The sequence below is a fragment of the Puntigrus tetrazona genome, chromosome 23, assembly GCF_018831695.1.
Source record: "Puntigrus tetrazona isolate hp1 chromosome 23, ASM1883169v1, whole genome shotgun sequence".
Classification (NCBI taxonomy): domain Eukaryota; kingdom Metazoa; phylum Chordata; class Actinopteri; order Cypriniformes; family Cyprinidae; genus Puntigrus; species Puntigrus tetrazona.
In genome coordinates, this window is record NC_056721.1 from 14,025,608 (window position 1) to 14,050,529 (window position 24,922).

At 39.0% G+C, this 24,922-nt stretch overlaps 3 protein-coding genes across 6 annotated transcripts; 1 reads left to right on the forward strand and 2 right to left on the reverse strand.

Moving 5' to 3' along the window:
* Positions 1–26: 26 nt before the first annotated feature.
* LOC122328469 (succinate dehydrogenase [ubiquinone] iron-sulfur subunit, mitochondrial-like) lies at positions 27–3,561 on the reverse strand. The gene is made up of 8 exons (XM_043224171.1): positions 3,283–3,561; positions 2,635–2,768; positions 2,388–2,473; positions 1,937–2,073; positions 1,706–1,822; positions 1,522–1,623; positions 1,237–1,359; positions 27–492 (listed from the first exon to the last, which is right to left on the reverse strand). Exons 1-8 carry the CDS (start codon positions 3,343–3,345, stop codon positions 412–414), a joined length of 843 nt encoding a protein of 280 aa, XP_043080106.1. The 5' UTR covers positions 3,346–3,561; the 3' UTR covers positions 27–411.
* A 2,557-nt stretch (positions 3,562–6,118) lies between these two features.
* tmem240a (transmembrane protein 240a) lies at positions 6,119–14,471 on the reverse strand. 2 transcript variants are annotated; one of them, XM_043224173.1, is made up of 4 exons: positions 13,884–14,471; positions 13,515–13,705; positions 11,634–11,842; positions 6,119–7,251 (listed from the first exon to the last, which is right to left on the reverse strand). In XM_043224173.1, exons 2-4 carry the CDS (start codon positions 13,604–13,606, stop codon positions 7,097–7,099), a joined length of 456 nt encoding a protein of 151 aa, XP_043080108.1. In that variant the 5' UTR covers positions 13,607–13,705; positions 13,884–14,471; the 3' UTR covers positions 6,119–7,096. The 2 variants fall into 2 exon arrangements, with proteins under 2 accessions (XP_043080108.1, XP_043080107.1); XM_043224172.1 differs by having other exon boundaries at positions 13,515–13,621; positions 13,884–14,469.
* A 4,704-nt stretch (positions 14,472–19,175) lies between these two features.
* On the forward strand, positions 19,176–24,921 carry mlh3 (mutL homolog 3 (E. coli)). 3 transcript variants are annotated; one of them, XM_043225021.1, is made up of 13 exons: positions 19,176–19,472; positions 19,615–22,085; positions 22,166–22,267; positions 22,350–22,426; positions 22,535–22,639; positions 22,772–22,856; positions 22,932–23,000; positions 23,571–23,679; positions 23,808–23,967; positions 24,046–24,069; positions 24,174–24,252; positions 24,407–24,555; positions 24,782–24,921. In XM_043225021.1, the coding sequence occupies exons 2-13, from the start codon at positions 19,616–19,618 to the stop codon at positions 24,875–24,877; spliced, it is 3,525 nt and encodes a 1,174-aa protein (XP_043080956.1). In that variant the 5' UTR covers positions 19,176–19,472; position 19,615; the 3' UTR covers positions 24,878–24,921. The 3 variants fall into 3 exon arrangements, with proteins under 3 accessions (XP_043080956.1, XP_043080957.1, XP_043080959.1); XM_043225022.1 differs by lacking the exon at positions 22,166–22,267 and having other exon boundaries at positions 19,615–21,884; XM_043225024.1 differs by lacking the exon at positions 22,166–22,267 and having other exon boundaries at positions 19,615–21,884; positions 24,481–24,555.
* The last annotated feature ends 1 nt before the right edge of the window (position 24,922 follows it).

The window sequence follows — 24,922 nt, forward strand, 5'->3', positions numbered from 1 at the left end:
CTTTATTACTGCAAAACATGTCGCTCTAACCTATAAAGAGTACAGTTTATTGCGAAGAGATGACTGTGCTTTTAAACGTGCTGATATCTGTGTATATTTTGAGAAGTATAAGACAATGTATACAGTATGAATCTACCACACAAAAGACAAACTAGGACACAACAAAAACGTTACGCTATTATATGTTAAATATCATGCAGTTTTTTTACAGGTCGCTGCATTTGGATATTCATGTACAGCAGAACTACAATTAAGTTAAAATAGAAGTAAAATGCATGACAGTTATAGTTACTGTTCATTAGGACTCCGCTATCAAGTAACTAAATATCGCACTTTAGCGAGCACTCCATGCTGAATTCACACATTTACACAATAATTTAAACAATACATGATATTTCCAGCATTCAAAAGTCAGACTGCATACGATCTCTTTTCTTTGTAAGTGGCCATCATTTTCTTGATTTCGGCTATGGCTTTTCCAGGATTGAGTCCCTAAACGGAAGAGAGGACAGAACAGGTGAAATTAAATACAGGAAAAAAATGGGAGACATTAAACTTAAGCTATGGACCTTTTTCACGTTTTCGCGTTTCTGCGCAGCGGAAGTCATTATAGTTGGGCTAACTTGAAGAGCAGTAAATGAAAGGGCCCCACAAATATATATTTTTGCATTCCCATTTCCTCAAATGGCAAAAAAAACAACAACTCAGCGATAGTGTTTTTATGACTTCCAATAAAATAAAAAAATAGGGAGAGACTGATAACGGCAGTCAGAAGAGAAATTTACCGACGATGCCATGGACGCTGCATTAGAAACACCCTTGCATTAATGTATATAATTTTTTTTTGTAATTTGATGCAAAGGTAATAATACAAAGAATGGTGTTATAAATACAAATATGAAAAATGTTTTTCATATTTATGATGCTGATGACCGTTAAATGCATCATCACAGTCTTGTGAAAAGGGTCTAATGTAAACAAACATTTATTTAAAGGGACAGTGCACCCAAAAAAGAAACAAAACCAGTTTAGCTCCCATTGTAGGTTTTGTGCATACAATGGGAGTCAAACTAAGCATCTTCTTTAAGAGACAGAAGAAAGAAATTCACGCAATTTTGAAATAATGAGAGCTAGTAAACAATGATTTTTTTTAGGGTGATCTGTCCCCTTCAATTTTAAATTACAGAGTCATCCAAGTAAAGTGCGGCTGTGCAGTTTGACGGGAAAATGGCATACCTTAGGACATGCCTTAGTACAATTCATTATCGTGTGACAGCGGTAGAGGGAGAAAGGGTCCTGTAATTTGGACAGACGCTCTTCTGTAAAGTCATCACGAGAGTCAATCATCCACCTATAGGCCTGAGAATTGGATACAAAACAGCAAAGACGTGAGGCCGAAGACGTGATCTCAATCCTGATACAGAATAACCACTGGTAGATCTACTTCTGTAAAATCGATAAACAATCATAAATGGCTGTTATTGCCCATATAAGCAGTGCTAAAAACAAAACGACGCATACTTGCATGAGCACAGCTGGACCAAGGTACCTGTCTCCATTCCACCAGTAACTAGGACAACTGGTGCTGCAGCATGCGCAGAGGATGCACTCGTACAGGCCGTCCTGTGAGCACGTGTTTAAAACAATCATTAGCGAAGACCACAACCACCCGTCACACTGAGAGAATGAGCAGAGAGCCTCAAACCAGCTTTTGACGCTCCTCGACTGACTGCAGGTACTGCTCTTTTCCCTGCTTTGACTCGTCCCTCTTCTTCAAATAGGGCTCGATGGACTTGTACTGAGCGTAAAAGTTGCTCATATCCTTAAAAGAAAAAGGAAATATAAGTGTAGAAGTTGGAAATTTTAGGTTTATTCTATTAGTCACGTAAATGCTCATATTAGCATATGCCGTGGCCGGGATTTTCAGTTTACTCACAGGGACGAGATCTTTCACGACATACATGTGAGGCAGGGGGTAAATCTTCGTCACTTTGCTGGTATTTGTATCTATTTTGTCTATGCAGGCTAAAGTGTTGCCTCCGTTGATATTCATAGCGCATGAGCCACAGATACCTGTAAAATTATATTATGATGTTACATACCAAAGAAATAGTTCACTTAAAAACGTAAATTTGCGTCCAAGAAGTATAGGAGTTTTATTGATGTTTATTGATCAGAGCGTATTTTATTTGACTCTGCAGTGAATGTAGGCTATTTTAAATTTGTCAAATAGCCAAGAAACAAACTCATATACATCTTGAATGGCCTGAGATGGATTTTATTTTCGGGTTGACTTTTCTTTAACAGGACGCAGAACCGATTTTTTATTTGCGCTGCTCAAAAATCATGCATTTATTCTTAATTCCATTTTAGTTTTTTTTTTTTACCCTCTCTACATGAGCGTCTGAAGGTGAGTGTCGGGTCCATTTCATTTTTAATTTTGATGAGAGCATCAAGAACCATCGGACCGCATCTAAGAGCGAGAAGGTGTCGTTAAAAGTTGTGCGATTCTTAATAAACAACAGCGTGCGATGACAAATAAACCATGACCATTTTTGATTTATTCACTTAATGTTCCTTTAAGTAAAACAAAAACAGCAAAGCAACAGCTTCACTGTAAATATCGACGCTTACGTGTTCAAATCAATCTCGTAGGTTTGCATGCGGGGCTTGTCACCAGGTGTGTCAGGGTCCCATCTGTAAATCTGAAATCTCTTTATTTTTGGCTCAGGGGCAGGAGCAGCTGCGGTCTGGGCACATCGTACCAGCTGGGGTAGAGAGAGGAAAGTTCAACTTAACATCCTGAGTTTACAGACATTGCATAAATAAAACTAACGCATTCCTACAATTTAAAAAAAATGCAAACGCGTCTATATTATTTGCATGGCTTAGTCGAGTTTAGAAAAACATAAATATTCCAGCGTCTTTTTATCCGAGGGGTCTTTGGCCTGAATAAAACGAATCCACTGGAATTTGCCTTTTCACAGCGCCACCTCCAGGTGTAAGAGAGAAGTGTCCAGGATCACCTTCTTACTCAACTCACATTGTTAAGCTATATAACGTGCAATGGACTTCAAACTTCACTCCTTCTACTGTCGGTTTAATTATAAAATAGTCACTTTTGCGTAATCTGACGAAGACGGCGTTTTATAAACTGCGCAACAGCGATAACCCGACTAAACAGGTTAACCTGGATCTGTCAGCTAACCAGCTCAGCCCAATGGAAAGACTCGCACGGTCACAGTAAGATGCCGACGGCTCAGATTCGTACACGCAACTTACCAACAGCGTCCTGGTGCCGCGCAGAGCAAGAGCGCCGCGAGAAAAAGAAACGCACGCGGACATCTTCAGCTTCTGTGCTGTCGCGCGGGATCTCCTTTGCGCGCGAGCGGCTTTGAGAGTTTCAAATATGTAAACTACAATCTGCCTCTCCTCCTAATGACGCCGGGGCGTGAATCTGTCCTCCGTCAATAAAGAGCGACGCGAGGCTAGCGTGTGAGGATTGGGACGCAGGCTTTAGAAATGCATCCTCGAAAGGGACTTTGGGAACTGAGCTTGAAGCAACCTTTCTGGGGTCCCGCGGCTGTGTAAAGATTCAGGCCTAGAAAAGTCATGGAAGTTAATACAAGTAATGGGGAGTAATGGGTAAGTTTAAAAAAAAAATAATAATAAAAAAATAATAATAATAATAATAATGATTAACCAAAGAAAGGAAGAATCAGTTTCTATTGTAAATAATAAAAATAATAATGATTAAATATTAAATGTTAAATTAAACTAAAAATTTAATTACGTAATAAATTAAAAATATTATTTGTTAATGTTATACATTTCGTGTGAGGTCCTAATTCAACAAAACTTCTTAAAACATTAGCATATGCGAACACATATGGATAAGCAGATAAGGCCAACATGCTTTTGTGTTATGATATGAGGATTAACACCTCCAAAGGTCAGGGTTCATAGTTCATACGGTAAAAACCTGCCTTCTCGGCTCTAAAAAGAGATTTGGCATTATGGAACTAAAGAGAGAACTATCTATAGAACAAATTTGCCATAAACTTATAGTGCTGCATATTATAGAGACTTTATCATAATAGTTGCATGAAATGTCTGACATTGTTATTCTTTATTATTCCTAAATGGGTTACATTTGGAGAAATGCTCTATGCAGGTCAAATCATCTTTGAGCGAAATATTCTACATGTGTGACTCTGGACCACAAAACCGGTTATAAGTAGCATGGGTATATTTATAACAATAGCCACCAATTCAACATATGGGTTAAAATGATAGATTTTTCTTCTATGCCAAAAGCAATCGTTAAGTTAAGATCATACTCCATGAAGATGTTTTGTTAATTTCCTACTATAAATATATCATAACATAATAAACATACATTTTTGTTTAGTAATATGCATTGTTAAGGACAAATCATTTGACATTTGGACAAATTTAAAGGTTTTTATTTATAGGTAAATAGGTTATTATGTATTTTTTTTATTATTATTATTATTTGATTTATTTTTTTGTACCCTTAGATTATCAAATACAATGGAAGCTTTCAGATGATGTCTAAATCTCAGTCCAGGGTCACATGTATACTCATACACGTATACATATCCAGCTATGTTAAACCCTGCGATGTGGTTCGTTATTTTCTTACTTAACCTGTGGGAAAACATTACTGCAAACAATTATTCAGGTTTTTGGAGTGCGACATTTTTGCTGATCCACAGCAAAATAATAAATGCCAGACACAAAGGTATTTATTCTGCAAAACTCATCACCTTAGAATGCAAAACAGGGTAGAAAGCATTTTAAAACACCTCTGACAGCATTTTAAGATAAACCCTTAGGAACAGAGCACAATGTCATAGCAGTCCGTTGTTTTAGAAGCTCAGCCTCTTCGCCGAGGCTTTAACAGCGGGAAAACAGGTCAGCGTGTATTTAATGTTCCCGAGATGTGAATCGATCTTGAGTGAGGTTTTCCCCTCAAGTTTGAGAGACATCAAGAACTACGGTTGAAGAAGCATTAAAATATCCCTCCAAGGTACAACAGGAATGGTGTTCATCGGCCTTGTCTCATTTCCACCCAGAGATCTGCAGTGACTCCGGGATCAAAAGCAATCTCATTCAGGCCTCAAGTGTAGTAGTCCACGTTTATCTGTCAAGTGAGTCCCACTTCTGCCAGAAGAGCTTCCAGCAAATCCCTTTGACCTTATGAGTCAGTGTAGGGTATATTGAGGCAAATCGGAAAGGATTTATTTAAATCTGTCATTTAAATATGTCGTTGTCCTTAATCGAGTTAAACAATTCACATATTCCCTTTTTTTACCCTAAACAGAGCACATTTACAGCCTTAAGTGGTTTAATGTGAGTCACTGTACATCAATGTCAAATATATATCATGCAAGAATTCTCTCATATGTTCACCAAGACCGCATTCATTTGAAAAATACTACAAAAACAGATATTTTATTACAAGAAGTTTTAAATTTTAACGTATTCCCAGTCGTTACTCCAGTATTCAGTATCACATGATACTAAATTGCTTTATATTATATTATTATTGGTGGGTAAATACTAAAGCTTTTATGATTGTCTAATATTACCAGATATGAAGAAGCATGTGACACTGAAGACTGCAGTGAAAAATGCTGAAAATTCAATGCCATTAAAGAAATAAATTGCCATTTAAAATATATTAAAATAGAAAACAGCTTTAAACTGTATTTTAAAATGTAGTAATATTTCAGAAGTAATATTGAACCTTTAATCATGAATTCAGTCTTGGTGAGCATAATGGTGATGCTTCTTTGGAAAACAATCAACCTAGTCATATCAGTCACGTTATCTCAAAATCATATCGATTGTTTTTATTTAAAAAGTGTTCTCTATTACTTTCTCATGCAAATTCTTTTTTTTTCGCCCTAATACAGCATCAGAACAGTTTTAAACTCACCACTTATCACAGATTCTGGCTGCCGCACAATATTTAGCGTGAGTCCTCAAAATCATGAAACGAATCATAAAATGAATTCCCCTCAGAATGAATGTTACGCGATTGTCCCACGCGCACCGCCTTGAGTCGTTGAGAAATGACACATCCCAAAACTAGGGGTCACTGTTGTGCTTCAATGGCACTTTTAATAAAACAGACATTTTATCTTCACAACAGCAATGTCTGGACATAAAGAGGAAGAGAAAATTGGGTCAGGGCTCTGTGTGCTGGCAGGCTGGTTGTTCTTGTTTGAGTTTGAAGTAGTTTAAAAGCAGACCAGGAAGGGCTATTGGACACAGTGTAGGGAAGACAAGGCAAGTGCTAGCAGTTCTCTCAAATATGACGGATGACGTTCAAAACAGCAAAAAGAGCCCTGACCACTCATTTCAACCTTCCTGCACTCTCCTTTATTTACAGATAAAATTAATACATTCATTTATTTCACATAGTAACAAAGCTAATCGATCGTTTTTTTAATTATCTCTTTTTCATCCATCCAAAAAGTTCACATATCACATATCAGCATTCGAAATTCTTTCCTCTTTATGTTTTTCTCTCTTTTTACACAGTTCATGACTTGTCTCTAAGAACCTCCTACTCCCGTGTTTGCTTAAATCCCGTAAAACAATATGTATAACTATTTACAAGAGCATTAATCTCTAACTATACCATCACAAAACCGTAACCTCCGCCCTCCCGCCCCACCCGCTAATCACCCCCCTCCCAAAAAGTATTCCGATGAAAAAGCTAAAAAAGGTGAGGAGGGGGGGAAGCAAGGAAAAAACATGAACCGACTGCCAATGTCTCACAAAACCATTTCTTGCATCCTCCCCCATTCTAAAAGTGCATGCCTAGATTCAGCAATTGAAAACAAAATGCCTGTACAGAAAAAAAAAAAACCCTTTCTAAACCATTCGCCGAAAGCGGCGAACGCGGACACAGATCAGCATATTGGCAACGATAATCTTCTTTCTTCTTTTGGCAAATACTCGAGTGGTTTTCGAACGTCTAAAAGATGTAGTGGAACAATTAAAGTGGGTCTCTGAGGCAGCAGCTGGTAATGGAGCAGTTTTGGGGAAACTGCCGTTAAAGTCAGAGGTGGCGGGGGCTGGGGTGACCATTGTGATAGAGCTTCTGCTTGATGTGCACCATGTTTCCGCTGGAGTCCTCCAGCTGCCGGAGCTGCGCGCGTCTACGGAGGTCCCGGAGGTTGCAGAACTGAGGCAACCACGACCAGGAAGGGGTATCTGTGGGCGGCACAGAGAAAAGCGCGATTAGCATCCCTAGTTCCGTACATCCCTAATGACTGAGCTAATGAGTCGGGTTAAAGAAAAGGAAACAAAAAACAGATGCACGGCTCACAGTGAGCCAGCGTGTCTGTGCAACGTGTTAACGGAAACAGCGTGAGGGTTCAGACGTGGGGTTGAGGTGTAGCGAAACCACAGAGAGTTCCTCAGACAGCCCCGCCCCTCACAACTAGCCCTGTTGGAAGTGTGTCAGTGTGTGTGCGAGGGAGGCGATGGGGGAGCGAGGGGTTATTTATAGCATTCCATGGGCATGCCATCCGCTAGGACCGTCTTGAAGGGTGTACGGAGGAAGACGGCGAATAAAGGTTTTTTAAGCCTTACAGCTGGATCAAAAGACATGGAGGAAGGGTTCAGTGAAGAGCTGAATATTAAAGGGTTTCAGTAATAGATCGCGCCTTTGTTTAAACAAAAGAAAGGCGGGGGACGTCGGTTGCACGCAATCATTATTTAGCCCTATTAGTTTTATTGCAAAATTAAGAAAAGTAAAAGTATAAAATATGAGTTTATTTCCTGGACCACAAAACCTTAAGCAATGTGAGTATATTTGTAATAATAGCCAGAATTATATTGCATGGGTCAAAATAATAGTTTTTCTTTATGCTAAAATCATTGGGATATTAAGTAAAGATCATGTTTCATTAAGACATTTTGTACATTTCTTACCATAAATATATAAAAACGTAATTTTTGATTAGAAATGTGCATGCTAAGAGAATTATTTAGACACCTTTAAAGGCAATTAAAGCGATTTTTCTCAATATTTTCACTTTTTTGCACCCTCAGAATACAGATATTCAAATATTACAATCCATATGTCAATGGAAGGCTTATCTATTCAGCTTTTAGATGAATTAATGTAAAACAAAACGACCTTTATTATTTGTTTTGTGGACAAGGATCCCATGGAATTATCCTTTTTATAATTTTTTTTGTTCATTTTAGGTACTTATTTTTTATTTTTAAGGGTTATAACTGTTTAATTTATTTGAAGGCTGTTTTGGGTTGGCTAAGGAGTAACTGAAATATTTTATTATTACAATGTAAATCAATTTATGTATATAGTATTCCCGAACGGAGCAGAAGAAAATAGAAAAAACCCAGAATATAAAATATAATGTATAAAATATTTTAGCGTTACAATTATATTGTAAAACTATTAAAATGTCACCACATATAGCTAAATGTATTAAATGTTTTATTATTACCAGCTGTTATCTGATATATCACTCCTGAGCTAAACAAAAGAATAACAGCAAATTGTCAAAGCAATGAAATTTATTTCTTAAATAGAAAATCAAAGCTAAAATTTAAGGTATGAGCCTCGGTGCGGTGTATGTGCATTGTGTGTGAGAGTATATGTGTGTGTATGACTGCACGCTTACACGTCTCGCCAACTTGCTTCTCTATCCAGCTGCTCTTTGTCTATTTTTAGCACTTGCACAGTGCAAGGGTGCAAGTCTCTCTGTGTGTGTGTGTGTGTGTGTGTGTGTGTGTGTGTGTGTGCTGGTGGGGGTGGGGGTATGACAGCATCTCCCTCCCTCCTTCCTTTCCATCAACCTCACCTTCACTCCCTATCCTGGTGAGGCTAAATGAGGCTGACCTGCCATCAACGTCACAATTTCACAGCTGTGGTGTGCTTTACTAGAGGGGCATCCCCAGTATTTTTTCACTGGGTCATATCATATGGAAATACAAGTTTGTGTTGGATTTAAAAAAAAAAAAAAAATGCATAAGGTTGTAATTTCCCTCAGTGAATATATATTTATTTTGGTGGTTGAATTAAAGAGACAGTTCACCAAAAAAATCTATCATCATTTACTAACCCTCACGTCGTTCCAAACAAATACAATTATTAAAATCTAAAATGTTTTTGCCCTTCCACAAAGAAAAACATGGAATATCCAAAAAGGCCATAAAGGAATTGTAAAATTTTAAATAGTGGTTTGAAAGAGATATGATTGCTTTATATAATGAACATTAATTTTTTTTCCTACATTAACGCACGTTTACCATATCTTTACCATATGTGATTTACACATATGTGTTGATGTAAGTAAAAGTCTAAATCATATAAAGTGATCATTTCACAAAACTTGGATTAAACTGCACCATTCATACATTAATTTTACTACGCCTTTGTGACGTTTTCGGATTTTCTAAGATATTAAAACATCTTATTATGTGTTTTTTGAAGATTGACCAAAGGACACCGGGGTGAGTTGCACAGCCAACGACAGAATTTAATTTAATTTTTAAAGGCCTGTTTATACCAATGGCGATAACTATAAAGATAAAGATAATTCTATAGTTGGACAAATCATTAAAGAATAGCCACGGCACAACTACAATGATAAAGGCATGGAGAAACGATATCTTTGGAATCACTTGCAGAACAATTTTTTTTCAGCTGATAAATGATACAAACAGTGACATCCAGTCCGAATCCCTTCTGTAACGAGAGTATGTATAATATACTGAAGGAATAGTTAAGAATAAACAGACCATATCATTCACTGGTGGACGCTAATATCATTATCTTTCTAGTTATCGTTATAGTTATCGTTTTTGGATGAGCAGGGCTTAACTATCCCTTCACTGTATTATATATTACACAATGATCTGAGATACTTGATTCTGACTGAGCAGTAACTGCATGCCGCGCTTTGAATATTTCCAACTTTCGCCATTTTCCAACTGTTTATGTCAATCCACTCCTCCAGAACTAAAAGTGAATTTCATTTCTCATATCACACCTCAAACTCCTTTGCATTTCAGTTATTGATTGTAACAAAATGAACCTAATACACACACACACACACACACACACACACACACACACACACACACAATTTATTTATTTATTCACGTTTAACTTATTTGGTGAGTATTCTGGGTTAAGGCTTATTAAAGTCACTCACTGTCGCTAAATAACCTGACTAGTCATCCCCTGACTCGGAGTGTTTAATTACTAAATAGTTAGTGGCCATGTAATAACCTACTTTTTCGATTTATTCTGTTCTTCCGAGCAATTCTTTTATCTGCCACTCTCTTGACCTATAATAACCGTCAAAAGTTCATGCGATGAACACAATAATCATATTCAAACTAAAAGCGTTCCCTTTTAAGGCACTGTTTACATATTCCGCCACAGCTTATGTACCTCTTTGCCCTCAAAGGACCATAGACGACTGTTATAAACAACTGCCGGGTTGCCTGCGATTCAGTTACACCGAGTGAAAGCCTGCTGTTCATTTCTGCAGCCACAGTCTTTATCTTAATACATTCATTACTGAGGGTGATAATAACAGGGCAGAAGGGGAACGCTGACAGCTGATGAAAATGAAAAATATAGGTGTGTAAATGTTTGGGGAAAGAAAATTGAATTTTGGGAGTGTTTGGAAAAAATATGTTTATTAACATAAAACCAATACAGCGGGACACATTTCAAAGATGGCTTTATAAATTTATGAAGATTTAATCCTATACAAATCTGGGTATATATATATATATATATATATATATATATATATATATATATATATATATATATATATATATATATACACACAACTGCTAATCATTTTGTGAGATCAGCTGATCTGTTACTGTATATTATAAACACCAGTGATATAATGAGTAATGTACAATTTGAATTCTCATTCATTTAATTTCAATATTTTATTCTTTAGGATACAGCTAACAACACTTTTACTTTACAATTAAATTTTTAGTTCAGCGTGTTTCTTTGTAATTAATTGAGAGATTTACTGGCAATTTCTAAGTTAAAATAGTTTTTTGACACCCCTTTTTTTTTCAGCGTACTTTAAATTAACTACACAAGGTTTCATATTGTCACTAACATTTAAGGCACTTATTCTTCACAGTAAAGTGTTTGACTTGAATTCTTGAATTTTTTTTTTTTTTTTTAAATACATTAACCACTGTTAAGACCTGAATACATCGATTTAAATCCTGCACACAAAACATGGCATTTACTGAGCAAGGAAACAACACTCAATGACGTTTAACCTCAAAAAGATCACGCGAAACAATATATAATGCAAAATAACACACAAATAGCATTACCTCCGTTCGTAACATTAAATAAATGCCCACGTGAGGGAAGAAAACTTGATTTTGATGCATAAAAATAAATAAATGGATGAACGCTCGCTTACTCTGTATAAGCTATAATTAAATTTTCCGTAACCAAATCACGGCCTGCTCTGCATATTGTTCCTACAAGCATATCCTTTGTCTTTTACATCTATCAACGTAGATGCTTTCCATATATTCTTGGTTACAATGTTCTTCCCACTCACCATAATAGCGACTGGCTCTCCAGGCCCTCACAGCACAGTGCAAAGCTCCATCCAGCCACAACAACAGCCAGCTGATACAGAAGCCCAGCAACAGCCCCAGCATGAGGTCCATCTCCTGTTTGGTCACGCTGTCACTCACAAAGTAATTCTCAGACGAGTCCACGAGCGAATGGTCTCCGTCATACGGAATTACGTAGTGAACATGATGCCTAGGGCAGAGAGGGGAGAGCTGTGTTAAGAGGTTTACATTCAGCAACAAAAAGCGACAGGCGGGGGACATTAAACGTAAGATGATAAAGTCAACGATAAACAAAGAGACAGACGACGAGGACGTGCAATATTGTGTCAATTACACAACCGTTGGCTTTAATAACGCTCTCAGCGGGGTGGGAAAGCCAGCATTTCTATACCGGTGCTATTCGGACCCAACCGAGATCGATCAAGCTGGGTTAGTTGTCTTGGAACATATAAATGCACCGAGCATATGGTTTTGCACACAGCTGTTACAAATAGTGCAGTGGCTTCCATTTTCACTGCACTTCATGGAAAACTCTCTTTTTATGTCTCAACAGAACTATGCGCAAAAGTGTCTTATAGGGTTTAAAAGGCGTTATGCGTTTACGGCTCTTCATCCGGTTTTGACTGTGCGTGACTACATTATAGCTTTTTTATTTTTTGTGTGACTTTTGCTTGTATACAAAAGCAACCCTGATCCTCGGCAACATTAGGCCTAAAAAAGTGAAATTAAGTTTAATAAAAACTGTAGCCAAATTTGGAGGAAAAGGTGGAAAAACGTCATTAATTTGCAGGTAATTAAAGAAATTAAGAGAATGCGACTGACTGGAAGAAAATACAGATGTGGAGATATTAAGGGACTGCATGAACAGGTTTGACCAATGAAGAATGATAAATGCTATCTCTTAACGACGACGATCAGCGCAAACCGTGGCTATATGCTTCCTTTGTTTATCTATAAATCGACTTTAAGTGTTATTTATGATCAAATAATTCACGCAAGAGTTTTATGTCTTTCGTCTGCAAATTTCAGGACACTGAGCAAGTTTTCACTGACCATGACCCATTTATAACGCTCTTGGTCCTGAAATGTGACACAGAACATACTCTACGTTTGGAAGAAAATGTGGCATACATTAAGTTATTAACAGATCTTCACCAATAATAAAGTGCTAAAACGTGCCTTTCCGAACAATTATGATATGACCTAAATGAATACCCTCGGATGTTCCTACATCAAAAACTTGTTATCAACAGATAGCTTGAGCAGAAGCTGTTGTAAAAACGATAAGCTTCAGTACATAAAAGACCAATGGTAATGATAGTCCTGTATATGTATATAAATACAGTATTTGTGCGTTTTTCTGTGCCCAAACCTTTTTGTAGGCAACTAACAACATCGCAAAACTGCATTCACTACGTGCATGAACTCAAACAGTCCTTTATTGAAATCGCACATTTTATCAGTAATATCAACGCGATTTTGTGGCTAACTCGCGCGCCCAAAAGAACAACTGTGCTTGGAGAGAGAGAGAAAAAAAATCACACCTTGATACGCAGAAAGAAAAAAAAAACACGAGCAGAGAAATCAAGGAGAATTCTCCTCCTGAAACACCGACGCAAAGCAACAGTAGCTGCTCGGCGCCGATAAAGCGCTCGAATTACGCCCAAATTATGACACAAACCCCGCGGATACACATACGAGGCCTTTAATGTGACGGTCTCCGATTGGATAAATGAGATGGAAATGGAAAAGACAATGTTTCGGGGCCGGTGAATAGCTCGGGCCTAAGAGCTCGGTGGAGCTGTCAATTTCTGGCTCTCGTGCTAGAATTCAATTCATTATTAACGCTTGGGTTTTTTTACCTTCCACAGTTGCAATGACAGACGCGGTCCTCCCCTCGTAAATGCGGTAAGATGTAGTTGTGAAAGCGGTCCAGGAGCGCGTTCATGTCCATTAAACACGCTATCGCCTGCAAAGAACCATTCGAGTCAACCGGGACATGACAAGCAGTATTGGAACACAGCAACCGCTACATGACCTGGTACTGTGACCACTGCAGGGGAAAATACACATTACATTTCCACATCAGCCAGTAATAGACACAAGTGCGGTCGTGCTGTCTTAATGAGATTTCTAAACGGACTTTCAGCGGTCCGCGCTCCCGTTAAACCCCCGATTTCACTTTGAAAAACGCGAAAATGCGAAGCGCTCGGGCGGGCGAAGGGTCTTACCATGACAACCGAAGCACCGAGGATCATAAAAATCATGGTGGTTGTGATCATATGCATCAAAACTTCCGAACTCGCCTTTCCTCTTCCCCGGTCTGCTCAAACAAATCCCGGTTAAACTAAAAACATGCCGTCCCGGGAGAAGACGCTCATGGATGCGCCCTCGCCGCTCACACCTGCCTCTGTCCTGAGCGCGCCAGATTGGGAAGCGTTCTTAAGGCGCATAGGGTTAGGATGAGCAGATCTCGCTCTCCCGGCGTATGAGCCCACACGCGCGTTCACACGGTCTTCACCCACATCCAGCGATACGTTCCCCAGTGCTGCAGTTGAATCCGCCTCAGCCGTGCGGTTGGGAGGGAGCTAGTCTGATTACTGATGCTGCTGCCTCTCTCCTCCTTCGCGTTCCGACGCCGCTGGAAACGTCTCGCCAGGATCAGCTGGCCTTAGCTCTCTGAGATATCTGTCTAGGAGCTGACATCTAGCAGACCTTAGAGTCGTCGTCGAGGCTTTATTTGTAGAAATGTGTGGTCGACTTTACATATCTGCTGTGATCGCTACACTGTGTGTGGCAAGCCGCTTTCACATTCATACGGAACTGCTGCTTACAATGGATTATTTACACACACACACACACACACACACACACACACACACACACACACACACACACACACACACACACACACACACACACACACACACACACACACACGGGGATTGTGCAACGATTTTGAAATAACTCGCCTGTTGATTGTTTCTTTACTTGTTTTGATTTGTTTATTTGACCAAAAACACACTTAAATCAGTACTGATATTGCAAAGTAATAAAAAAAAAAAAGCATTTTAATAAATATATTAAAACAGAAGCCATTATTCTAAAGCTTAATACCAGCTTTAGAATAATGGCTTCTGTTTTAATATATTTGTAATGCAATTAATTTAGCTAGATTTTCAGAAGCCATTAATCCATATTTCAAACTTGCTTGGTTATTCGGAAATCATTCTAATATGCTAATTTGCTGCTCAAATGATTTCTTGTTATTATCAATACTGGAAACAGTTGTGCTGCTTTATTTATGAAAACCTATATATGTATGATTATATATATGTATATGAGTTGATGATATAAAAAGATTGTCCTGAATACTATTTATCTTAGGCTATATAATCTGAACTATATATTTATTTATTGCTATTATGTAATATTTATATATATATATATATATATATATATATATTATGACAGGAAGGAGCAGAACGACAGACACAGTGGGCGTGGCGTCAGGCCTCGACTTTTTTTAAAACATTATTAACAGAAATAATAATAATACAAAATAAAGTGTCCAAGGGGGAAGTGTCCAAATAAAGGGGATCTGTCCTCGTCAGTGCTCCGGGTATGCAGGTTTAGGCCGTGTTCCAGGGGTCGAGGGTTCCAGCGGTCGAGGCGCTGGAGGCGCTCCCCTTTATGGCCCCTCGGGATATATTCGCGCGCGTATATATATTGCTCCGGCGGCAGAGTGGGATGATATGTGCTCATAGCCTGGACTATCCCACGGCGCACTTCTCGGGACGGGCGGGTGATATCGCATGCGCCGCCCCTGGACCCACGAGGACACCAGCGTGCATGCATATATTCCCCGAGGATCATATTTAACGGCGACGGTGACAAGGCTAATCCCCTTCAGGTGCGCCTTACCTGACCGATATATATACACACCCCACTCCCGCCGGGAGCCTGGTGAAGAAGCGCGCGAATAAATGATGGTGACAATAAAGAGGAGGGCAGCCGACTCGTCACATTCCACTGGAGGCTCCCCAGCGTCAACCCCGTCAGGCGCGCCGCCACGCAGGAGTGCTACCTTCCTCAACCAGGCTCCAGCAGTCGGAGTGGGCGGGGCAGGGATTCCTCTCAACTCCTACCGGGACAGAGAAACCGGGGTGGAATTAGTCGGAATGCTCAACCAGCCACCGGGTAAATGACAGTAAACGCAAGCGTCACTTACCCTTCCTGGTGGCTGGGAGGCGAATCTCCGTTGTTCCTCCGTCTAAAACGGCATGGGTACCAGCGAGAGGGGGCATGGCGTCATCAGATGTTGCCCAACTGTCATAGTCTCTGCCCGCATTCTCCACCACTGTAGGAGCCAGAGTGGGCGTGGCGTCAGGCTCTGGGCGGGCGAAAGCTTTTTTTATTAACAGAAATAATAATAATACAAAATAAAGTGTCAAAAGTGTCCAAATAAAGGGGGCAGGCGGCGCATCTGCCTCTGTGCGTCGGGTAACGGTGCAGGTTTAGGCACGTGTTCCAGGGGGAAGGGTCCAGGTAGGGGGCGGAGTCCGGCGGTGTACGCGCTCAGGCGGCTCCCCTTTTTCTGGCCCTTGGCTGGGCAAGGGGCGCGGCTTCTTCCGCGCCTCCGTCCTTTTACTTCCTCAAGAGAGTGGGATGAGTGTGTGCTCACAGCCTGGACTCAGAGGGTCCCACGCACGCACTTCTCGGACTGGGGTGAGGTCCATCGCGCACCCTTCCTGGACCCACGAGGACACCAGCGTAAATGCAATTTTCTCCGAGGAGAGGCGCGTCAGGTATAACGGCGACGGTGACAAGGCTAATCCCCTTCAGGTGCGCCTCGTCACGCGCCAGCCAGACCTGACCGATACCATATCTCCCGTCGGGAGTGGAAATGTAAAGTACAATGATGGTGACAATAAAGAGGAGGGCTGGCTTTGCTCGTGCCTTTATATTATATATATATATATATATATATATATATATATATACAGTATATCTGTTATATATTACCTGTTATACAAATAAAATTGTAATAAATATATTGAAACAATTAATAGATAAGAAACGTGAATTTCAGAATGACATGCTGTTTCTGAATGTGCCTGCTTCCGTATACGTAAAAACAGTGTGAGAGTAATTCATAGTATCTGAAAAACAGTATGCAGAGATCTCATAAAGCCACAGGAAAAGATTCGTGAACGGCAAAGAAGAAATGCAACTGACGGTAGTAGGTCATGTGCACACTTAGACATCAAAAGGGGGCTTGAGCGCCTGCCCTTTTACTTCCTCAAGAGAAAGTGCATTTTTTTCTGGGGGTTTACAATAAATAATTTTATTTAATACATTTATTTAAAAAACATTATATCTTGGTGGGCTTGAATAATGAACAAAAGACTATCTGCCTTTTTTACTTTATCCAAAAACAAGAGAAACAGTTCATTTGTTTAACATCAGTTTAATAAACAAGAATTTAATATTAAGACACTTAAGTTTTAGACACAATATTAACTGGTTTTCTTTATCTCACCAACAAATATAATCTCTTTTATTCCCGAATCAGCCATTCAAATGCGTGGCAGTAACAGCGCGGTTGATGTGGTTCATCCAAGTTGAATAAAATGATGACGTAAGTTTCAAACCAAATAGATAGCCTACTGGATAAGCAATTTTGGGAGAAATCAGAGAACAGCCTACTAGTTTTAAGGAATAATGTTAAAACGGCTTGCCACACATTGTATTTTTTTCTTGATAAAGTAGGCTTCTTGAAACCAGCAATCGATAAGATCAGAATTTCTTAATATCCATTTGGGTTTATAGGCAGAATCTGCAATCCCAGTGCTATACCCTGCTATTTGATCCACGGCAGCCAGGAGTGTTTCATGGCCATCTCCTGGCGGTGCGCGCGCGCGAGAGAGAGAGGGGTGGGAGAAAGACAGAAAGGGGGTTTAGGTGGGGAGTGGTGGATTACTTGAGCAATTCACTTTTCCCGTAAAAAACACGGCTGATTTTTTCCAATTAATGAAATGCACTACATTATATAGGACAGCCATCCCCCGAGGAGCGTGTAGTTTTTTCCCAACCCATCCTCACGCCCATTTCACGCGCTCTGCAGTTCATATTGCGCCATTTCGTTTAGCCCATACGATTGTTCGGCTTCTGTATCCCACCTCATGTTCCCGATGATTGGCACGCTAACTAACGCATGTGAAAGGACCTTGACCGAAAACACAAAGCACTGACTGACTTGGCAGGGTATCAAGCTTTGAGTCTTAACTCAATTTCCTACTTGATGCACTTCGGTTTCTTTCCAGAGAGCGCAGTAATGCAGAATGATAACCAAAATGCAAGCGGCTCCGTTATGTTGTACCACAACGTGCCGTGACAAGTGTAAACGCATCATTAGTGACTTTTCGACAAGCTTTTCACGCATTACGTTACGGTTTTTACGTTTTAACTATAATAGTCTAATTCATTAAATCTGATATAGTGATGACACATCTTTATCTGTGAAGGTCACCAAGAACATGCCACGATGTCCCCCACATTCAGCAGCAACGCGTTTCAGCACCCTGGAGAGCAGCACAGTAAAGATTTACTGCTGACCACCATCAAACTCTCTCTCTCTCTCTCTCTCTCTCTCTCTCTCTCTCTCTCTCTCTCTCTCTCTCTCTCTCTCTCTCTCTCTCACAACGTAGACTGAAATGTAGAAAGAGATTTGTTATTGTTTTTTTTTTTTTTAAATCTGTACATTTATCATGTACAAGAATGTTTAGTTTACTTTGAATTATAACTGCTTTTATTTGCAACCTCGCAAAATATTACAAATATATTAATGTGCATTTCGTCTAAGTAAAAATAAGGAATGAAACATTTTTTAATTCGTAAACTGGTTTAGAAATATAAAATGTAAAATATGTATTTTATTATTATTAATGATAATAATAATAATATAATTACTCTTATTATGATGATTGTTCTTGCTGTTGTTGTCATTATTATAAAAATAACCAAGGTATACATTTTATCAACAATTGTAATTATTAAAATGTATATTATATTATATTATATAATTAACCACTATAAATAGTCAAAATAATACACTAGATGCTACAGCTTTTCTTAGTGGAAAAACTTCTATTTTGTCAACATCAGTTATATTAAATGAGCATATATTGTAATATTGAGTATGTTTATTTTATTTATTTATATTTACTTATTTATTTATTTATTTTATATATATATATATATATATATATATATATATATATATATATATATATATATATATATATATATATATATATATATATATAAAATATACTGGTACTTTTTATAAAAATATACATAATAATATTTGTATAATTCCAAAATATCAATGTGAAATGAATTTTTATTTGGGTTGTGGGGTCTTTTATTCATGATTTTTTATTTTGCGCTGGTATGTCGCTTGTTGTTCTACAGTCGCTTGCTTCACGCTGCGGCTTATCCTTCGACGTCATTTCCGCTGCAATTCACGGTGTTGTTAGTAGAAAGTGGGTTGTACACTTAACAGAAACAATAGTTTTACAGCTTAACTGAATCACCGAATGAAATGTCACTCAAACGTTATTTATATCAGGTTACAGAAGCGTCCTATTACAGTGAGCGGTAACGGAAACCGTTAATTTAAATGGACTGAAATGCATCTTAACGACAGTAACAACTAGTAAACGTACCGGTGCTGTTACATAGCAACAGTTTTAGCTGACAGAAAGCTGTGTTTTTTAGGTTCAGACACAAATTCAAACTCACCAGCCACCAAAGAGGTATAGACGCATATTAACTTTATTGTTCATTCAAAGCGTAATTGTAATTGTCTTACATGCGTCGTTATTTACACTTTTGGATAATGTTTCATTTGACTTTTTTTCGCCTCTTTGTGTTAAAGCGTGTTTTTATGTCTTTCAGAATGATCAAGAGTTTGCCCAAAGATGTTCAAGCACAACTGCGCTCTGGTGTTGCTATTTTCTCATTGCAGCAATGTGTGGAGGAGCTCATATTGAACAGCATTGATGCTGGAGCAACATGTGTGGCTGTCAAAATAGACATAGACGCCTGCAAGCTTCAGGTGATCGACAATGGCGCGGGAATGTGCCAGGAAGACATGGAAAGAGTGGGTCTGCGATACAACACAAGCAAATGCGGCTCGCTGGAGGATCTGGAAAATCTCCGCTTTTATGGGTTCAGAGGGGAAGCGATTTCCAGTATAGTGTCTCTTGCAGAAATGGTCGAAATATCATCTAGGACTAAGCTGTCGGTGAAAACGTACATTAAAACTTTTAACGAAACAAATGCACTGGATGTTGCTGAAGCTCAAACCGTTCGTCCCTCCGCAGGGACAACTGTATCTGTCCACAATCTTTTCCACAACATGCCAGTTCGGAGAAAGAGAATGGATGCTGTTTTAGAAACCGAACGCATCCGTCAGAGAGTGGAGGCCATATCTCTGATGCACCCTTCTGTGTCATTTACAGTGAAAAAAGAAAACTCGGCCCACATGATGGTGCAGCTCTCTAAAACAAGCAGTACTTATTACAGGTTTGTGCAGATTCATGGCTTGAGTCGAGCTCAAAAACTCGGGGAGGTCAGTTACATCCATGAGCAGTTCGAAATGACCGGTCACATCGGCCGTGAGGGTCACTACAATAACAGCTTGCAGTTCCTGTTTGTAAATGGGAGGCTTCTTTTGAAGACGCGCATTCATAAAACACTCAGCTGCCTTTTGAAGAGAGTAAGCAGTGCTGCCAGACAAAACAACAGCCCGACTGCATATCCGTTGATATCGAGCCCCAAACAAAAGGGAGGATGCGATGTCCATGGCGTCTATGTTTTGAATATCAAATGCCATTACTCAGAGTATGACATATGCCTTGAACCAGCCAAGTCTTTGATAGAGTTCAAAGACTGGGATAATGTGTTCATCTGCATCGAAGAAGGTGTCAAAACATTCCTTACTAAAGAAAACCTGATGACAGAGTTTTCCATGAATGTAAGCGACGGCCCATCAAGTAGTCCAGTGGGGAATGCAAAGACTCCCGTGGCAGTAAAAATCCTCAGCGCTGAGGAAAAATGCGAAGAGCGTGATGCAATGTCTGAGAAGAAGAATGATGCAAGTACTGTGGACCTCTCTGAAGGTGTTCAAATGTCGGAGAAGGTGTCAACAAACACTAAAACCTTCTCCAGTGAAGAATCAGAGGCAGAAAAAGTGCTTCAGGCTGATTTGTCTTTGCGGACCACGTTTGCAGATGCTTCAGAAATGAATAACAATTGCAAAGAAGATGGAAGTGCAGTTTGCCCAATTATAAGCGATTATAAAAATTTGCCAGATAACAATGTGACGGGAAGCAAATACCAAAAGATTTCCATTATAGATGGAAAAGAGGCCGAAGACAGTTTGAAAAAATTCTGTTTGACAAATAAAATGTCTCCAAAAAAGAGGAAGTTGTCATTAAATGGCGCTGTAGAAGACAAACATGGTTTTTATGGGACCAACTCAAAGACTTCCAGAGCTGCTCCATGTCGTAAATTAGCTCTGTCGTTTGAAACGGGATCTCTTGACAAGTTCAAAAGGTTGTTTGGGAAGGGCACTGAGAAAAAACAACCAAGTACGAAAAAAACAAACCTTTTAAATCTAATGCCTTCGCGGAAATCCAATGACAGCTTTGTAGGAACTTCTTGGTGTTCAGAGGATTTAGACAAGCCCTTATTGAGGAACATACCAGGTGCTCATTCTCCATATACTTCCGAATGTTCTGCTGAATCTTCATCATGGAGCAAGGCAGAAAAACTGTCATTGGCTGCCAAATGTTCCAATTTAAAACAAGACAAAAAGCTATTCAGCGAGGTCAGCAAAGATACAGACTTTCTTTCTATGGAAAACTCATCTTTCCCAGTCGTGCAGGACTCCCACTTTCAAGAAGAGTTCTGTGAATTAGAAAAAAGCCTTTTAGAAGATGTTTTATTTGGATCTACCGGAACTGTTGATTCAGTTGTCCGTGAAACTCCAAACTTCTCTATAAATGAGCAGGACACATCAATATCGGACACTTCCGTTGTTTTAGAAGTCTCACACCCTGGCAACAAGAATGTGACTTCCTTTGTAGGAAGTGTGAACTGTGTTGATGAAGCCAGCGTAACCTCTCAGCATGATCCTCAGTGCGGCGACACAGGAAATGAAGGTCAGGCTACAAACGAATGTGTTGAAACAATCCCAGTGTCCAGCAGCTGGCTGGCTCATTATGACAGTTGTTTAGGAAAGCTGGTTTACATCAACCAAGTTACAGGGCTGAGCAAATACAGCTCTCCTCTTGTGGAGGAGACTCAAGTGCCATGCACCACAGATGTCACTAACATGGCAGTCAGTGTTATTTCAAGAGCAGGTGGGAGAAATTCAGTGAGCCATTTTTGGATCGCTAATGTAGAGTTATTTATATTATAATCAGCTTCTCTTTGCTCATAGGATTTGAGTACAGGTGTTATCCATTTCACACAGACATTGTACTTCCCTTTCTGCCCAAGCCCAGAGCAGAAAGAGTCCTTAACTCAGGGATAGACAGCAGAGGTACAGCTTTAGACTGACATCAGGACTGAAATCAGCTTTTTAGTGCACATTAAGTAATTGTTTTTCTTCTTACTCTTTTAAGAGGTTGCTCAAGGTCCCGATTCACTATCGACTTTATTCTCAGAATGGAATAACCCAGTGTTCATACGGCCTCCAGAGGTAAAAACAGAATACCAAATTATTAAAGCAAGTCATTTACATTTTAAAAAACTTAATTAAATGAAATTAAAAGTGCATTTGACTCATTCTGTTAATTATTCTGAAAAGGTTGCTGTGGATGTAACCAGCGGTCAAGCTGAGGGTCTTGCTGTAAAAATCCACAATATTCTTTACCCCTACCGGTTTACCAAGAACATGATCCACACAATGAGAGTAAGTATTTTTCCCCCGTGCTTTCAGGAACTGGCAAGGACAGACACTTAAAATAACAATGTCACAAAGCGTAACCTTTTTCTTAGGTGGTGAAAATTAACCTAAGATTGTGTTGTTGTATTTTTACCTCAGGTCATCAATCAAGTGGACAAGAAGTTCCTTGCTTGTTTGATAAACACAACAGAGCAGGAAGCCCATGAAAGCAGTACAAATGAAGGTGCTGCAGGCTGAAAATCATTACGGTGAATGGTGTGATGATGTCCTAAACATTTGTCATTGCTTCCACCTGCAGGAAATCTTCTAGTGTTGGTTGATCAACATGCCGCCCATGAAAGAGTTCGACTGGAGGGGTTAGTAACAGGTAAATGCTAACGATATAAGGGTTAAACATTACCATTCAAATGTTTGGGACTAGCATGATTTCTGAAAGTAAGAAATGTATATTTTATGCTGGAAAGATTCATAAATTAAATAAAAGTAGGAGTAGACATTTATAAAAACTATTTCTATTTCAAATAAATGCAGTCCTTTAAAAAAGTTGTAGTACAAAATTTGCTAACATAATAAGCAATGTTTTCAAAACTGATAATAAACAAAAAATGTTTTTGAGTATCAGCACATTAGAAGATTTTCTGAAGGAACGTGTGATATTGAAGACTGGAGTAGTGGTACTGAAAATGTAGCTGTCCCATCACAGGAATAAAAAACTGAATGTTAATGAACGCACACACACAAAACATTGAAATAATATTTAACATTATTATTATTTTAAAAAATGTGATGGACCAAAAAACTTATCGTAAAAAAATCTTATAGTAATAGAAGAACAAAAAAAGTCCATGTAAAAGCCTTAAAAAGGCTAATACACTTCGAGTGATGTACCATATCATTCAGTGTATTTTTCCCACACCCTGCTTGTTGTTTGATGTAGACTCCTATGAGGATGACCCAGACACACCTGGAAAAAAGAGGCTGTGTTCCTCAAGTGTAACCCCATCCTTAGAGATTAATGTAACTGAGGAGGAATTGAGACTTCTGAGGTCAGTGCAGCTGTTTGAGTTAACATTCCTGTTTCCACCGTCATCTTCTCTCTGAAACATACACGTGTGTTCGATTAGTTCTGCACCTTCGCCGGGCCGCACCATAAATCTTTCTTTTGTTCTTGAAGGTCTTGTCAGGCCTTCCTGAGGGGTCTTGCTTTAGATGTAAGGTTCCCAAAGAGTGAGTCACTGAGTGTGTTTTTGGAGAGGCTTCCCACATGTTTCATAGAGAAAGAAAGCACAGAGCTCCGCCGTGGAAGACGGTCCATAATTAAAACCATTGCAGAGGTCAGGCTTAGTTCTGATGTTATTTTTAAAATGAATTTCAGCTCAGTTTAGACTCTAATTGTATGTGTTACTTTGTAGGAATATCTGCGAGAACACATTGAGGTGAACCAGCGTATCCAAACATGTCTCGTATCTAATCTCTGAACAGAATACTACAAATGGTCTGATTTTGGAGCTTATCTTGTTCTTTTGACACATGTTTGCAGCTTTTCCACTCAACTGGAAGAGCGAGGGGAACGCTGCCACTGACAGTTCATAATGTGCTCGCCTCACAAGCTTGTCATGGTTGGTATTATAAAGTCACCACTGAGTTCAGTTGAAACATTCTGTTGAGAAGCTGTTACAGGGAACAGAAAATGGCATATTTATTTGCATTTTCAAAATATTCTTATTTAATAAATATTCAAATCGTATAATATTTAATATAATTTTTTAACAGGAGCAATTAAGTTCAATCATATTTTGAGTAAAGAGGAGTGCTGTAGTCTGGTGAGCTCGCTCTCCTCTTGTCAGCTTCCCTTCCAGTGTGCTCACGGAAGACCTTCAATCGTACCTTTGGCTGATCTTTACCACCTGAAAGAGCCAGAGGTATGTTTCAACAAATCTGATTTTCTGATTTTGAAGTGTACTTTTTTGTCAGTTATAAAGAGGTTTGAATGTGGTAAGTACTGATAAAGCATATAATGATCAGCCATAGCGCGCACACACACACACACACACACACACACACACACACATAATTTAAATACGATTTTAAATGTTGTTATTTTTGCATTTTTACATTTTCTAATGTTTTTTTTTTTTATTCCTATAGGATCTTCCCAAACCAAATCTGAGGAAATTAAGGAGAATGTACAAATCATGGCTGCTCTACGGAAAAGATAAATCTGTTGCACAAAACAAAACATGAATTTACAAACACTTTACGTTTTGTATTAAATTATTTAATTAAAGA

Bases quoted from the DNA above. Each gene is read 5' to 3' on its own strand.
- LOC122328469 (XM_043224171.1), bottom strand. From the start codon at position 3,345: ATGTCCGCGTGCGTTTCTTTTTCTCGCGGCGCTCTTGCTCTGCGCGGC. The intron at 1,360-1,521 runs GTATGCGTCGTT...TCCAATTCTCAG, and splicing joins GTCCAGCTGTGCTCATGCAA to GCCTATAGGTGGATGATTGA. The intron at 493-1,236 runs GTATGCCATTTT...TCTTCCGTTTAG, and splicing joins GTACTAAGGCATGTCCTAAG to GGACTCAATCCTGGAAAAGC.
- tmem240a (XM_043224172.1), bottom strand. From the start codon at position 13,940: ATGCATATGATCACAACCACCATGATTTTTATGATCCTCGGTGCTTCG. The intron at 11,843-13,514 runs GTAAAAAAACCC...TCTCTGCCCTAG, and splicing joins TGTCATTGCAACTGTGGAAG to GCATCATGTTCACTACGTAA. The intron at 7,252-11,633 runs GTGAGTGGGAAG...TGCCGCCCACAG, and splicing joins GAGAGCCAGTCGCTATTATG to ATACCCCTTCCTGGTCGTGG.
- mlh3 (XM_043225021.1), top strand. From the start codon at position 19,616: ATGATCAAGAGTTTGCCCAAAGATGTTCAAGCACAACTGCGCTCTGGT. The intron at 22,857-22,931 runs GTGCTGCAGGCT...TTCCACCTGCAG, and splicing joins TGAAAGCAGTACAAATGAAG to GAAATCTTCTAGTGTTGGTT. The intron at 23,680-23,807 runs GTCAGTGCAGCT...TTGTTCTTGAAG, and splicing joins GAGGAATTGAGACTTCTGAG to GTCTTGTCAGGCCTTCCTGA.